Source organism: Rhinatrema bivittatum, chromosome 9, assembly GCF_901001135.1.
Source record: "Rhinatrema bivittatum chromosome 9, aRhiBiv1.1, whole genome shotgun sequence".
Taxonomy (NCBI): domain Eukaryota; kingdom Metazoa; phylum Chordata; class Amphibia; order Gymnophiona; family Rhinatrematidae; genus Rhinatrema; species Rhinatrema bivittatum.
Genome location: NC_042623.1, coordinates 80,970,158 through 80,985,621, shown reverse-complemented (window position 1 = coordinate 80,985,621; position 15,464 = coordinate 80,970,158). Strand labels below are relative to the sequence as shown.

The 15,464-nt window shown below is 44.1% G+C and overlaps 1 protein-coding gene and 1 long non-coding RNA gene across 4 annotated transcripts in view; one reads left to right on the top strand and one right to left on the bottom strand.

Moving 5' to 3' along the window:
• Positions 1-15,464, top strand: part of HDAC10 (histone deacetylase 10) — a 45,414-nt gene that overhangs the window by 22,849 nt on the left and 7,101 nt on the right. For both annotated transcript variants that reach the window (XM_029617394.1, XM_029617395.1), the window contains exons 11-19: positions 808-867; positions 1,326-1,415; positions 3,121-3,227; positions 4,719-4,786; positions 7,960-8,218; positions 8,753-8,843; positions 10,059-10,144; positions 10,668-10,724; positions 12,060-12,144. In XM_029617394.1, the coding sequence (XP_029473254.1) occupies positions 808-867; positions 1,326-1,415; positions 3,121-3,227; positions 4,719-4,786; positions 7,960-8,218; positions 8,753-8,843; positions 10,059-10,144; positions 10,668-10,724; positions 12,060-12,144 (903 nt within the window). The remainder of the gene's footprint in view (positions 1-807; positions 868-1,325; positions 1,416-3,120; positions 3,228-4,718; positions 4,787-7,959; positions 8,219-8,752; positions 8,844-10,058; positions 10,145-10,667; positions 10,725-12,059; positions 12,145-15,464) is intronic.
• Positions 7,863-15,464, bottom strand: part of LOC115099654 — a 41,113-nt gene continuing 33,511 nt past the window's right edge. For both annotated transcript variants that reach the window (XR_003858839.1, XR_003858840.1), the window contains exon 2: positions 7,863-8,228. This is a non-coding gene — a long non-coding RNA (uncharacterized LOC115099654). The remainder of the gene's footprint in view (positions 8,229-15,464) is intronic.

Genomic DNA, 15,464 nt, shown 5'->3' with positions numbered 1-15,464 from the left:
TTGGCTGGTAGTAGTGAGGGCCCCAGGCATAGCCCCGAAGGGTCTTAGAGTGCTTCCCCTGCCAGTTCCAGCCTCATTGAGGGCCTGGTGAAGACATCTAGCTGTGAGCACAGCAGTTGAATCAGGAGCACTGGAGTGAGGCCCTAATGGGGACAGCAGGAAGCAGAGGTGGCCCTAGCCCCCGAGTCTCCATGCCTGGCTCTTCTCTTGCTCCTCCAGCTGCACCCCAGCTTAGATACGGGCAGTATTAGAAGGTTTCTGATACAAACTGTTGTGTTAATGTTAGTCAGGCCCAGATTTCCTCCCTCCTGTGGATTGACAGTTCAGCTGTAACACAATTTGTTTCCTAATTCGGTTTTTTAAAATGCCCAATAATTTGATTAATAAGACTTGTTGGAAATTCTTGAAGACCAGATTTGGGAACAGTGGTGCAAATTGTCTGCATTGTGAAAGGAATCCCTCCTTCAGCATTGAGGGGGTAGACCCTTTCCCCCTAAAGCAAGCAAGAGCCACTAGTGTGGTCCACTATAAAAAGAGAACCTGAAATAGAGGAAACCCATCCCCCCACCCCCAACCTGGTGGTTGCGAGTAGTAGTATAGCGCTATAGAAGCCAGTTCTGATTTTGAGCTGGAATCTCAGAGGAGCAGGAGGAAACAACCAGCCCAAAACCACCTCCAAGCTCACCTTGATCCGTATCATTGTCATGTGGTACTTCTTCCTGAAGATCTTGGGAAAGGCGATGCCTAAAGTCGTGCTGACATTAAAAAAAAATGGCTGACCGCTGGTTATTTCCTTCCCCATTCTAGTTTAATCCAGAACTTATCATAGTTTCCGCTGGATATGACTCTGGAATTGGTGACCCCGAGGTAAGTTTTATAATATGAGTTAATTTTTTTTTTTTCCATTTGTACTTTGATTTTTTTTTTCTGGAGCATCCCTGCACCAGTCCTAAACTGAAGCTTTCTAAGTAGTCCCTGTTTCCTGAGTAAACCCACGCAAAGATCAGGAAACTAGAAGAAAGCCTTGAAAACTGCAGAGACTGGCTTTCCCTCCTGTGAGGGGTTGATTTATGCAGCTGTGTCAAAATGGGCCCCTTAATGGGCCACGTTAACACAGCTCTCATAAAGCTCAGTGAGGCCTGTTTACCAATAATGTGTGTTAATGCCTGTTGGTAAGTAGGCCCCTGTGTCTTAGATTAGAGCACACTATTCCTGCAGGCTAATATTCTTTCGAGCTGCTGACTGCTCAGTTGAGTTGAAATGATGCTTTAAATGAACGTGTCGTCTGTTTCTCCGGTAACTGCAAATGATTTGTGTTGCTTTAGGGTCGGATGTGTGCCACACCTGACTGCTTCTCCCACCTCACTCATCTTCTCATGCAGTTGGCCGAAGGGAAATTGTGCGTTGTCCTTGAGGTAAAATGTTATCAGCACACCTTCATGTACATTTACATCTTCATGCAAAGGATCTACCCCACACATTGCATTTTTGGGGAGGGGCCTAGCACTTAGCGCAACAAGCTGAGAACCGGGGAAGCCAGGGTTCAAATCCTGCTTCTCCCACTGCCGTCACTTGTGACCCTGGGCATGTAGCTTCACCCTTGATTGCCTCAAGTATAAACTTATAAGGAGATTTATCAAGTTGCAATATTTTATCGTGGGAGGTGAAAATTATCACAGGGGGGCCCTGGTGATCTGGTGGGGTAAAACCGGATCCCCACTCCATCCCATGATGGTGTTCAGTGGGGGCTCAGAGCATCCCCTTGCTTCGGGCCCAGTCGACTCCAGTTTTCAAAATGGTGTCTCCTTGACCTTGCCCCTATCACATGATGGGGCAATGTCCAGGGGTTTTGTCTGGTTAACTTCAAAAGTTACCCAACGGGCCCTTTGAATATTGGCTGCTACAGTTTAATAATTACCTCTTTCTGACTGCTGCCCAGATGTCCTTTTTTTTGTCTTATTTTCATATCCGGTTAGGGAGCCAGTAAAAGGAAAGAGCTGCTTTAATGGAAATGCAGCTCTGCCATCACAGCATGCCTGTCCCAGGACAGGCTCAGGCCATTCTGCAGGAGGCTGAATTTAACTGAGCATTGCTGCTTCACAAGCAGCCTATGATGTGAGATGGCCCTTGGGGGCCCCGCAGTTGGAAATCTCAGTCCACGGGAGTGAGGGTTATTTATAAGAGACGTAGAGCTCAGCTTCTGGGTGCATAGTTTCCAGCAGCGTATGTGCTTTTTTTTTTTTTTTTTTTAAACTACCTAGGCATATTTTATTCTTAGTATAAACTTGCTCTGCTGGAGCTGTGGCAGCTTCCATCACTATGTGTAGTTTAGGGAACTGTCAGGATATTTAAGTTTAGTTAAGTTGCATACCAGCATGGCTGTCCAAAGTGTATTTGTATGCAATGAAGAGATTTTTTTAAAAGTGCATTTGTATTATAATTGGCTCCTTTTGTGCTATGGTATTAGATATCCTAGGTGAAGCTTCAAACTTGCACTTGCCCACCGGCAGCAACCCCAACACAGCACTCTCATCTACTGCCAGCAGTCCTGGGCCTTCTCTGCTCCACCATTGAACCCAGGCTTCCTCCCACATTCAGCTGGTGGTATGGGCTCACCAGCAGCCATGGGGTGAGGTGTCTCCTTCATTCTTCACTGCTGGTGGAATGGCCTCCTCCAGCGGCTGTGGGCCAACTCCCTCTCTCTTTGTCACCGGGGGTACGGGAAGAGACCTGCAATTTTTGGCTGCTGGTGAGCTAAACTCTGCCAGCGATTTAGTGCCACCAGCAACAAACATTTTGAAAATTCTGACATCCTGACTGCTGATCTTGTGATGTGCTAGATAAGCAATCAAGAAGTGACGGCTGCCAGTTTTTAAAATGTTTATGATCAGTGCCATGCCATGCGTTCCTTAAGAGTGGGTGAGCAGCACCCAGAGTTTCCACCCCTCCCTCGACAAATTGTGATGCCTTAGGTAACTGCCTAGTTTGCCCAATGGAAGGCCTGGCCCTGAGTATGATACTTTTTTAAACTGGAAGTTGCTTCCGTGGGAAGTAGCACTGCACTTACAAAATACGTGAGTCGTTAATATTTGACTGAAAATGCTGACTTGATATTGTTAGGGTGGATACCACATGCGGATGTTGTCGGAATCCGTCTGTATGACCGTGAAAACTTTGCTCGGTGATCCAGTGCCTCAGCTGTACGGAGAAATGACGCCTTGTTTGAGGTAAGTTTAAAAAAAAAAAAAAAATTACCAAAAAAGCCATGTATTGTGCTTCCAGCACATCTGCTTGGCTCTGTTCCAGAACATTGCATCAGTGCCAACTAAAAGAGGAGGCCCAGGCCATAGCAGGCTTGTTCCATGATCTCTTCCCCCTCCCATCCAGCTAGGTTGGAGGTAGCAGTACGTACTACTTTTCTGAACTACTTTTCTGTGGGAATTATTAGAAAGGGAATGGTGAATAAAACAGAAAATGTCATAATGCCTCTGTATCGCTCCACGGTGAGACCACACCTTGAATACTGTGTACAGTTCTGGTCGCCGCATCTCAAAAAAGATATAATTGCGATAGAGAAGGTACAGAGAAGGGCGACCAAAATGATAAGGGGAATGGAACAGCTCCCCTATGAGGAAAGACTAAAGAGGTTAGGACTTTTCAGCTTGGAGAAGAGACGGCTGAGGGGGGATATGATAGAGGTGTTTAAAATCATGAGAGGTCTAGAACGGGTAGATGTGAATCGGTTATTTACTCTTTCGGATAGTAGAAAGACTAGGGGGCACTCCATGAAGTTAGCATGGGGCACATTTAAAACTAATCATCGCACAATTAAACTCTGGAATTTGTTGCCAGGGGATATGGTTAGTGCAGTTTAAAAAAGAATTGGATAAATTCTTGGAGGAGAAGTCCATTACCTGCTATTAAGTTCACTTGGAGAATAGCCACTGCCATTAGCAATGGTAACATGGGATAGACTTAGTTTTTGGGTACTTGCCAGGTTCTTATGGCCTGGATTGGCCACTGTTGGAGACAGGATGCTGGGCTTGATGGACCCTTGGTCTGACCCAATATGGCATTTTCTTATGTTTTTGCAATTACAAGACCACCGGAAGTTCCATTTCACTCAGCCCTTAAGTTACCTTGTGGTACTCCTTATCGTGGGACATTGTGGAAGCCAGAAGTGGGATAGAGTTCCACAAGGGATTTATATGAAGAATTCCAGATGTGCCCAAAAATGTAATATAAAGCAATTCTTCCAGAAACTCACCTGCTTTTCAGTCAGATGATACAAATAAGATCAGTGCATTATGGAACCACTTGTTTTTATGTATTTGTTAGTGTGCCTGATACGTTGTCATTGGGGGAAAAAGCCTTTTCTTTATTGAGGCACCCCATTCTGGTTTCTGACTTGGCATACAGTATAATACGACTGCAAGCTGGTGATGGGCTTTCAGCTAGAAAAGGATTAGACAAATTTACGGAAGAAAGATCAGTTATAGGCTATTGAACATATGATTTTCTCACAGACGAGAAAAGGAAGAGTAATATTTAAGTAATAAATATTATTCAATTTCTTTTTTTTTTTAAACACTGAGACTCCAGATCAGAGGTTGGGTAATTCAGGCCCATGTGCCAGGGAAGACATTTCCTCTCTGGAGAGGTTTGCCATCCTGTGCAGATGTTTGATGGGCTGAGGCTAACCAGCCTTTCTTTTCTAGTGCCATAGAATCCATCCAGAATGTCATAGCTGCGCACGCACCGTTCTGGAACTGTTTCATGTATGATAGTAAGTACCTTTTAGTTGTTTTCACAAATACACTGAGCATTTAGCTACCAAATGTATGTGAGCCTTGGAAAGCAATTGATATTTTGATCAAGATGTTTTTGGGAAAACTACTGATGGTTGAGTCCATGGTGTGCTGTTTCTTTCCTCTTGTTCATACCACTCCGAGACATGTACTGATATCAAGAATCTTTTCCCTCTTCACATTAGCAGATAGACTTCTGAAGGATGGCACAGAGCCTCCTTACTGCAGCGTGCTTGGATTCAGGCGACTGCTGTGAAATGACATCTAATGGGCAGGGGAAAACAGAAACCAAACTTTTAAATAAGCTCTTCTGCCGAGAAACCGCATGTGAGCTGTGTGCAGAAAACACTGCAGAGATGATTGTTGGCTAGGTACTTGCTCTATGAGTTGTGGGGTCACTGTGTTCATTTTTTTTTCCCATCGATAAGCAGGCTGAATTAGCCATTACATGTGGGTGATATCATCTGGCGGCACTGAACAGACTTGTCTCTCCAATCTAGTAGAGCTTTGAGCTCTACTGAGCATGTATGGGAATTCCCGCGCAGGTGTTGCCTCGTGAGCCTCATTGTGGGTACTCTCTCTCCTCATATTATTTTCTCTAAATCTTAAAAATTCAATCTTTCTACCTAAGTATTTCCTTGCTATAGTTGCCTTATCAACAATTTGGGCTAGAAGAGAAAATCTACGGTGAGTGGCTTCAAAAACTGCATCTGTGGCAAGGTAATGTTGGTCACGGATGGCCATGAGCTGTGCTGTTGGTGCCTTGGCCTGGAACATGACCAAAATAATTGCTACATCTGTGAATGGATGCCCTGTGCTCCCAGTGTTCCAGAAGCAGTTAGAATTGAGGAGCTGCGTAAATCTCTCTGGAGTCGCAGCAGATCTTCTTCCCTCAGTGCAGCTTCATTTGCCTCTCTGGAAAAAGAGTTGAGCAGGAGCTCCTCAAAAACATCCCCATCGGTGCAGGCAGAAGCCATGACATTGAGTAATGTAAGCTGCTCTGCATTAAAGAAGAAGCAGCATCAGTCGTTGGAACCTGTGTCAAAAGCATAAGCGCTTGAAGCATGGTGCATCGGCACCATTGTCACAACGTGCATCGGTGCACCTGACACACAGTGCATTGAAATGCTCACCGATGTGCCTGATGCACATCCTACTGGAGCACTTGACACACAGCACACTGATGTTCTCTATGCAGAATGCACTGATACTCATGACGCACTGGCACACACTGAAGTCTGTGATGCATGTCGCCCATACTTCATTAATGCATCTAGAGGCTTCCTTGCACTAATATACAGTGTATCCATGTATCAGTGCACAACACAAGAACACATGGTGCAGTCCCAATGTAGTCAGTGCTTATATCGGTGTAGCACCCACTATCTGCACCATCATCCTCAATGCAACTCACTAAAGATCTATTAATGCAATCAAAACCACGTTCTTCCAAAGCATCCAGGCATTCCACTCCATCGACGCTATCGACACAACAAACCCAGAGCATGGCTCAACAGGCTGCTGCACCAACACAACTGTATGCTGCACATCTTAGATCGGCAGAAAGGTCATATTGCCTCTGTCACCTCTGATAACAAGAGCCCTCACTCTATCCCCTGGATCATTCTCCCTCAGTTCCAGGGGGCTAACATCCGAATCCCCCTCCCCTTTAGGGGCTCCCTGCCCCTCCTGGAAAGAGGAGGAGGGGAATCACAGCCTCTAGTGGTCGAGATCTCCTGGTCACCATCCCCCGCGGGGTCGGCTGCCACTTGAAGAACTCCCGATCCCCCTAACGCAGGCCGGCCAACGGTGGCCTTGTTTCCCTCCAAGGCCCCCGCTGAGGAACCCTCCTGTCACAATTTGCATTCTACACAGAGGGACCAGGTGTCCAGCTGCGCCAAATACAAGACACAAGCACGGTACGCCACCATTTTCTGCTTTGGCTCACCACTTGCCGTGTGGCGCACAACCCAGCCAGGATGCACATGTGGCGCTGGCACAGCTTGGCGCACAAATCAAAACTCTTGTGACCACCGCCATGCCGAAGATGGCTCCTCCGGTGTGCTAACCAGGCCGCGGTCGCCACACTAGTTGCTTGCTGCCGGCCCTTCGAAGTCGCGAGGGAAAAACCACCTGCGCCCCTCCAACCCCCCCAAACCTGTGCCTGCGCTGATCGCCGCACTCACCCGGGACCCTGGGCTGTTGGCAGGCCAACGAAAAATGCTCCCTTCTCTCAGCATGGACCGACAGCCCCTACCATCCAGTCCCGCCACCGTTGGGCCCAAGACAGTCTGTTAAAGTACTCAGTTTCTTTATCGCTTAATATATATATACATTTTAAACAGACTTAACTGACTGAAATACTTTCCCTGTAGCCTGGCAGGACCAGTGGCACCAGAGAGGGGAGCCTCGGAGGGTCGAGGGAACCAGTCTCCCGGCTATCGGACCCTCCGGTACAATGTGGATGAAGCCCAGGCCAGGGGTATCCAACACACCCCAGTCACCCGGCTCCACCTAAGAGATGGCCAACGAAGGCGCCTAACACCTCAGGGAGCTGCCGCCGTTCTCTTCTGACCTAACACCTAATGTTTTATCTATTTATTTATTTTTTTAACTAGACCGCAGGTTTGCACCTCTATTCACCATCTGCTGGAGTCAGAGAAATATTTATTTATTTATTTAAAAATGTTGTATGCCGTCATTCGTAATACACATCACGACGGTTTACATCTTTAAAAAAACCATAACATCAATAATAACAGTATCTAAAATACATTAAAATGAGTAAAACAAAAAAATAAAATTATTAAGAGTAAATATAAAAACAAAAGTAGAATAGTGTTTCTCCATACTAGCTAGATCTTTTTTTCAAGGTGATCAGCATAAGCCTGCTCGAAGAGCCATGTCTTTAAGGGACTGCAGGTGGCACTCTCTCGGTTATGCAGCAGTGCCTCAAAGTTTTGTTCTCTGACTCTATCTGCTGGTAGGGAAGCAAAACCCACGTGCCTGGACTGATCTGGTTATGTTTAGGAAAGTGGTTTTTTTTTTGGGGGGGGGGGGGGGGGGTTTAGTCACTAAATTGTTTTATTCTTTTCAAATATTTCCTTCCATTGTTCATTAATGTTTATTTTCTTGTGAAACAAATCCGTAGAGTTAACCACTGTGGAAGAACCTAGCACCAAAAGAGAGTCAGGAGATGCATGTCCAGTACCCCAGACGGTCCCTTACCCAGAGGCTTGTACGGATGAAGCGAAGAAAGCCGACGTGTTTCTGCAGTGTCACATGACGGAGCTGCTGCTTTCAGTGCCCCCCGTGAGGACAGCGGCAGTTCTGCCTCCCCAGAGTCTCTTACGTGGTGTTCAGGTAGAGGCCAGTACAGTTGCAGTCGAAGAAACAGAAGCTCTGATCAGGTGTGCTGGGCTGGAAATGGTTAAAACATTTTTTTTTTAATTTAACCAATAGAATTTATAATACACAAATGTGTTAAAAATGCAAAGGCTGATATTCAAAAGGTGGTGTCCGGTTAAGTTTTGGAATGAGCTAGATAAAAGCCAAGATTTCAATATTTCCCCTTTCCCCCACAGCAGATAAATTGTGTGCACAAAATGTGTCCAGATATAAAGAGGTTGGCACTGGAGGAGTTTCAGAGACACGACTAAACTTTAGCCGGTTAGGGCAGATATTGGGCACCCGTCTGACTAACATTACATGGTTAAGTCTGGTTGGAAAAAATACCAGTCCCAAAGTTATCTGGATAAAGGTGTTCACATAACTTTCTCCGGGTATGTTCAGTGCAAATTTATTCTGGTAATTTCCACTGAATATCTGGATAACGTTACATGGCTCCCTGAGGATTGACCCCTGTGTTCATAGTCTACATTACTATTTTGAAATTCTATCAAATGTATTCTGTAGAGCACTAAATATGTGTTTACATTTTTCAGCAACTCCGGTGTGATGCTTGTGAAGGAAGAAGCAATGTTACTGTCTCTGGGAAAAACACTGAGTCTTTTAACCAAGATCCTGAACAAGCAGGTACTACGTGCTCCATTTTGTTCCCATGATCCCTTCGCAGTGTTAGCTGTAGCTTGGTCAGAACATTTTTTTCTGCCCTGCATAACTCAAACACACAGTACATAGAAGCAGGGATTATGATGGTGGGTAAAGGCCGTAAGCAGGACCAGACTGAGCCAGGTGCATCCTCCCCCCCCCCAAGGAATTTCTCTCTCTGCCACGTTACTGTCGTGGTCCTCTGGTGTGCAGCAGCAAGGATATGGAAATTTTAGCTGATCTGCCGCGTCTTCATTGCCCTTCCTGAGGGTTTCACATGTACTGCAGCACTCTGCAGTCCTATAGTTTGATTTTTCAACTTAGGGTCTCGGGGTTTTAATCTGTAATTTCCTGCCTTCAAACGGGTGACACTCTCCCTACATTCTCAAGATGCCATCGTCGTAGCGGAGCTAGCAGGTCTCTATCTGTTTTCGCCAACTTGCTCTTTTCCCTCCCTTTCTTCCTCTACCTGTTATGCTTCTGTTTGCCTATTTTTGCCACTGCTGTGCCACAGATTAGAAACAAATATCAAATTAGTCTTACATTATGAACCCCGACTGTAACAGGGAACAGTATTGACACCAATGTTCCCTGTAAGCTGCGGGCGCACACAGGAGAACACGGCATGCACAAGAAAAATAAAAGGGAAATAAGGACGGTGCTCCAAAGAACGCCGCGCACAGATTGGTGCATTAAATAGTGCACAAAGCTCAGAAAAACGTAAGAGGGACCATTTCAAAGCCACCAATAATTTTGGGCTTGCAGCAACAAGCAAGTTGGTTCCAACCCAAAATGACAAACCTCTGCACACCCAGATATATTTTCTGCAGTCATTCTGATGTCCTGTCGTAGAGCTCATTTCATTTTATTTCTAGTTCTAGACCGCTTTTTACAGATTTATAATCAAAACAAACATTTTAACAAAACCTAAAGAGCATGTAAAGTGCATGCCTGCCGAACAGCAATGACATGCATGCATGATTCATAGGAGAGAGGGCGCCCACACACAAATACAAAAGAGACCAATCTTGGACCCTCCCCCAGTGTTGGGATCCTAATTTGGAAGCACCAGTTTTGAGCCATTCTACATTAGTTGGGTGCATGCAGACCTGCAGTGAGAAAACTGCTAAATTCCATTTGCCATAAATATATTTCTTGTTGATATTAAGGGAGACAAACCCAGGTGTGCTCTTGTTTCAGATAAGGAATGGAATTGCATTGTCACCCGCAGCTTCTCTTTCTTCTGTTGTGGCAGTTAAGCAGAGCATCACGCTTGGATTCCAAAAGTGAGTTTTTAGGATGTTTTGCATTCTAGGCTGGGTAATAAAGGAAGAGGATGCACATGAGAGGAAATCGTGATATGAGTTAACTGGATCGGTGCAGGGTTGTCTGCCTTGATCTGCAGAAACAAGACTGTTCTGATCTGAATAACAATATTGACATACCAAGCACTGCACTAGGGTGATAAGTATTCAAGTATGAGAAGATCTCTTCCCCCAAAGAGCCTGAGGCAGCGGGTGGTAAAGTGACATGCCCAAGGTCGCAAGGAATGTCAACGGGAAAAGCGGGATTTGAACCCTGGGTTTCCAGAATGTTTATCAGCTAGTGGTCCAGCTGAACTGGTGCAGATCTGCAGCACCGGAGAAGTCTGTAAGAGATCTGTGAAAGGGCAAAGGGTCTAGTGCAAAGTTCATCCAGGCTGATGATACTCTCTCATGGGCGAGTAGCTCTCCTAGTTTACTGCAAAACTAACAAGTTACAACCAAATTAAGAAATAAAATCAGCTGTATTTTTATTTATTTTTTTAAGAGTACTCTGCATAGCTTTTGGTGATGTGGATCTTGGGAAGGATTTCAGTGACGACGGGTAAGAATTTTAAAAAAATTATATCCTACGTAATGCTGAAGACTTTGGTAAACCTCAATAAGCAAACAAGCAAGTTAATTTTTAAATGCATAGGAAGTCAACATTTAAAGCCTTTGTGCACTAAGTTTTTTTTTTTTTTTTTTTTTTTTAATTACACGCACAAAAACAGAGTGTGATATTTTTACCCCTGCCAAACTCATTCATTTTGTGTGCACAAACAGGGGCGTTTGGAGGCAGGCTAAACTTGCCAGTGAACACACACATTGAGCGCTCTTTGGCTAAAGTCAAGCATATAAGTCTGGTTGGAAGAATAGCAGTCCTAACTTTACCCAGATAGTTGTGCACGTAACTGCATCCGAGTGTGTAAGTCCACTGAACAGACAGGGACAGGTACGGAAGTAACTTTCCCCGAATAAGTTTGCCGCTCACCAGCTCTCTGAATATGGACCTCATAGGTGTATATATATCGATTCGTTTATGGGCCAGATGTATTAAGCATTTTTCTTATAGAGTCAAAATGGGAAAACCCTTTAGTATATATTGCTCATAATGAACTATAGATGTGTTTAGATAGATTTATGATTGATGTATTGTATTATGTTATTTGCATAAAGTTATCCGGTTAACTTAGTTGATTTTAAACTATAACTGGCTAAGTCAGCCGGATAACTTTAGATGACCCCCCTCCCCCGCCGATATTGGGGTTATCTGCCGGGAGCGAGGAGTACAGTTCCCTGCTTCCAACGCTGCTTCTGACAGCTAACATGTGGCTTATTCTTGCGCAGCCTCTGACAGAGCAAGGAACTGTACTTCGCTCCCAGCAAATGATGATACAATATTGGAGGGGCCAGCTCAGAGCCTTGGGGAATGCAGGTGGGTGGGTCGTCGGGGGAGGGGCCAGCCCACCTGATTTCTATTATTGCAAAGAACAAGGGGGGAATGTGTGTGTGTGTGTGTGTGAGGGGGGGGTGTCCTGAATTGTGAGCCCTGGGACCTTCGTTACAGAGTTTTGGGGGTGGGGATGCATGGCCCAATGGGGCCTTAGGAAATTTTGTGTGGGAATAAAGGGATCAGACTAAAGGCCCTTTTACATCCTTTTTTTTTTTTTTTTTTTAAACAATAGCGCTACTTACAAAAAGTGGTTTCTTGCTATACATGTCCCTGAGGACTGGTTAATTAAGAAAATATTTTAGTCTCAGTGAGACGTACCCAGATAGAAAGAATGACGATACTTCCCCAATATAGAAGGTACTTCTTAGGCTAACCAAAACAAAGCAGCTTGGAGAACCAGCCAAATAGCTATTTATCTGCTTTGACTCTTCTATTTGTCCACAGAAAAACCATGCTGCTGAAGATCGGTGGAAAGCAAAATTCAGAGATGAGTATATCTAAATATCACATTTCTCTGAGTTGGATTGAGGTAAGTGAAACTTCCGGTGGTGTTGATAATCCTTGCTCTCTATTCTGTACCATAGACTATTTCCTCTACCTGTCTGACTTTGTCAAACTTTTTATTTTCTGTGAAAAAATGAGAATAAGAGGAAACTGTTTTTTGTTTTTCCGGGCAAAAATTTCCAAAATCCATGATTGCATCACTACCATTTCTTTCATGGGGTACTTCTGTCTTGTCATCCTCTAATCTCCTCTTCACCCCCTTGTTATTTAGATCCTCTGCTCTCTTCCGTTATCCTTCCCCCCCCGACTCCCAGCTCTAACCTTTTCTGCCATTGTCAATGACTCTTCCATTAGTAATTTCCTTCAGAGATGCAGCAGTCACCATCTAGTGTAAAAAAAAATTAAAAAATCCCACATTATTCCTTGATCCCAGCTCCCTCTTAAATTCCTTACTCACCTTTCTAACTACAGTATGGGCTTCTGTTTGGCCACTGCAGTGAAATCACTTTCAGTTATGTGATCCATGAACTTTTTTTGCCGTCTTTGGATGTTTTATCCATTCACATATTTTCTGTGAACTAAATTCTGCTTTAAAGACTATTGTATCCAACATCCTCTTAAAACTGCCTTCAGAACTGTATTTGGGTTTTTGCAATCTTGTTCTTTTCCTATCTCTTGTAAACTGCTTGGTCTCGGTTTTGGTTGGTACGCTGTCCTCTAGGGTTCTGTTCTTTGCTCCCTGATATATTTTTTTCTCTCTGGTTCCCTTTTGACCAACTAATCCACAGCTTGAACCCTCACTACCACGTCTGTCCAGACAACATTCAGCTTTTGATCTCCTTTGACCCTTTTTATGACTCTTGCCTTGTCCTATTCTCCTGTCTTGATCATGTCAATTCCTGACTCTTCCTCGCTAGATAGGAAAGGTTCCCTTAATAATAATAATGTTTATCTCTTCTGTCTTACTCATATCTGCCACCTCTGCTTCTGCCCTTGAAGTGCTACTTCATCCTGAACTCTTTCCACTAGCATCTCATAGATTTGTAAACCTTTATCCCCGCCACAGTATTGCTCACATCCTTCACTCTTCTGGTGGAACTTGTGCATGCTTGACTTGACTGCTCCAACTAAAGCTTTTGGACTTTAGTTATGTCCAAGATGCTGTTGCCTCACTCTTTTTACAGAGGAAAATTTTGATGGCATTTTCCGTCTTCTGAGAACTTCACTGAATCCCATTCTCTTTAAGGACCCACTATAAAATTGCGCTACTGGTCTTTTAATTCTATTGTACTGCCTTTGCTGATCTCTCTAACCTCATTATTCACAATTAGCTACCCCACCGCCACCATCATTTTCTTCACTGTAACCTTTAATGGTATCATTGTTTTTGGGAGGGGTGCTTGTTCCTCTCTGCCATAATACTAACAATAATGAACCAAAAGAGTGAAAGAATGAAAAATATATCTCCCTGCTATATGATCTCACTCAAACATTATGTATCTTGGATACTTCATTCATACATAAACATTTAAGTGACCTTCTTATAGCACAACCCCGGGTTTGAGTTAAGGACTGCACAGTGGAAGACCGTGATGGCCAGGGTGCACTGGCGTTGACTGCCTTTCCATTTGACTGATGTACTTAAGATAAGTCCATCTAACAGCAGTTTTTAAATTGCATAACAAAAATATATTTAAAAAATGAGTATTTTTGAGCATATTTTGTGACCAATGATTAGACTTTAGCCTTGCATTTTACTGGGAATTCGAAAGTTTTCATGCCCGAGTTGTGCTATATGAAGGTCACTTAAAAGTTTATGTATGAATGAAGTATCCAAGATGCATAATGTTTGAGTGAGATCATATAGCAGGGATATATATTTTTCTCTCTGCCTTCATGTCACTGATTCTGTTTTCCATTTTGAGATCTCAGCTGAAAATTCATGGTTTCTCCTTTCCCTTTGACTCTCTTCTAGGTCCCTAATAAATATTGGTGCAGTCTGCTAATCGGCTTCTTAGTCAACCTTCCACTGAGTCATCTCTCCTATTTTCCCTGTCTCTTACATTTATTTATTATTTTTTGTACTTTCCTCTGTCAGAATAGTGCTTTGGAATGATATGTAAAATCCATGTATATGTTGTAGTAGTAATGTTTCCAGTTATATAGCACCATTGTTGTACCTAGCGTGAAACAAGACCGTTTCTATATGATTACACAAGGAAAATGTTAAGACTCCCATTACAGGGTAGTTGGAGACATTCCAGCTTTTACTATGAGTTGAAATGAGTCTGCCTAAAGAGAAAAGAGTGCTTCCTTAGTGTCCGTGCCAGACCAGTCCAGACAAGTGGGTTATGTCTTCCTTCAAGCAATGGGAGACAGAGGGGAAAAAAAAACTCAAAACTGACTTCTCCCCTATAAAGGTCTGATACTGCCTTCAGCTTTTCAGTATTTCCTCTGTCACAGCAAGTAGCAAACAAAGAAGCTGGGCTTTGGAGGAGACTATCTTGGGCCTATTTCCCCGTTTTAAGAGCCAGAGCTAGACCTTTATTCCTCTGCATCAGGCCATTTACGACAGGATTGCAGTGGAATGGGAGGCTCCAGAAATATTCTTATCCACGCCCTTTAATGGCAATAACTCATAAGATGTCCATTCCCATGGAGGGGAGATCAGCTTTTGGATTCGTCCTTAACCCCTTCCTAGTTTTTTTCCATGTCCCCACTCGGAAGATCTTTAAGTTATCCTTGACAACGTTTGGGGGTGCTAGAGCTGGGACAGTCCAAAGGAATTTGTTGGACAAGATGAGGAAGAGACAGGAGATCTGGCAAACAGGAGAGAGTTTAGTACCTCATTGGGGAGCCTGCTCAGGAGAAAGTTGCTGGTGATTGAACCATGGCTGGCAACTAGTCCCCCGCGTGTTCCCACTGGAAGCTTGGATGTTCTCAAGACCAAAGTCTGAAAATGCAAGCAGGGGTGCTCCTTCATCTTCTTTCCCAATGATCCCTTCTATCCTCTTTTACAGCCTTGAAAGAAACAACCTACAAAGTCAGGATACATAGTGTTCGGTTACAGCCCTTGGCACAATAGAGGACCTAACCTAGAGTTTAGAGTCTCTATAAGGTCCGTTTGTGAAGGAAACAATATTTTTCATTGATGGAGCTATTCAATCTTGTCCTTCTGCCAGAGTTGATTAGGATAAAGGCAGAACCTGAACATCTCAGAGAAAGTAGAGACTGGCTCTGCCTTGCTGCAAGGAACACTGTCATGGAAGCTCTCTCTCATTTAGGATACTGTCTTCTGTGGGGTCAAGAACACAAGTCTGCTGCAGGAGGATTCCTTGACTTGCA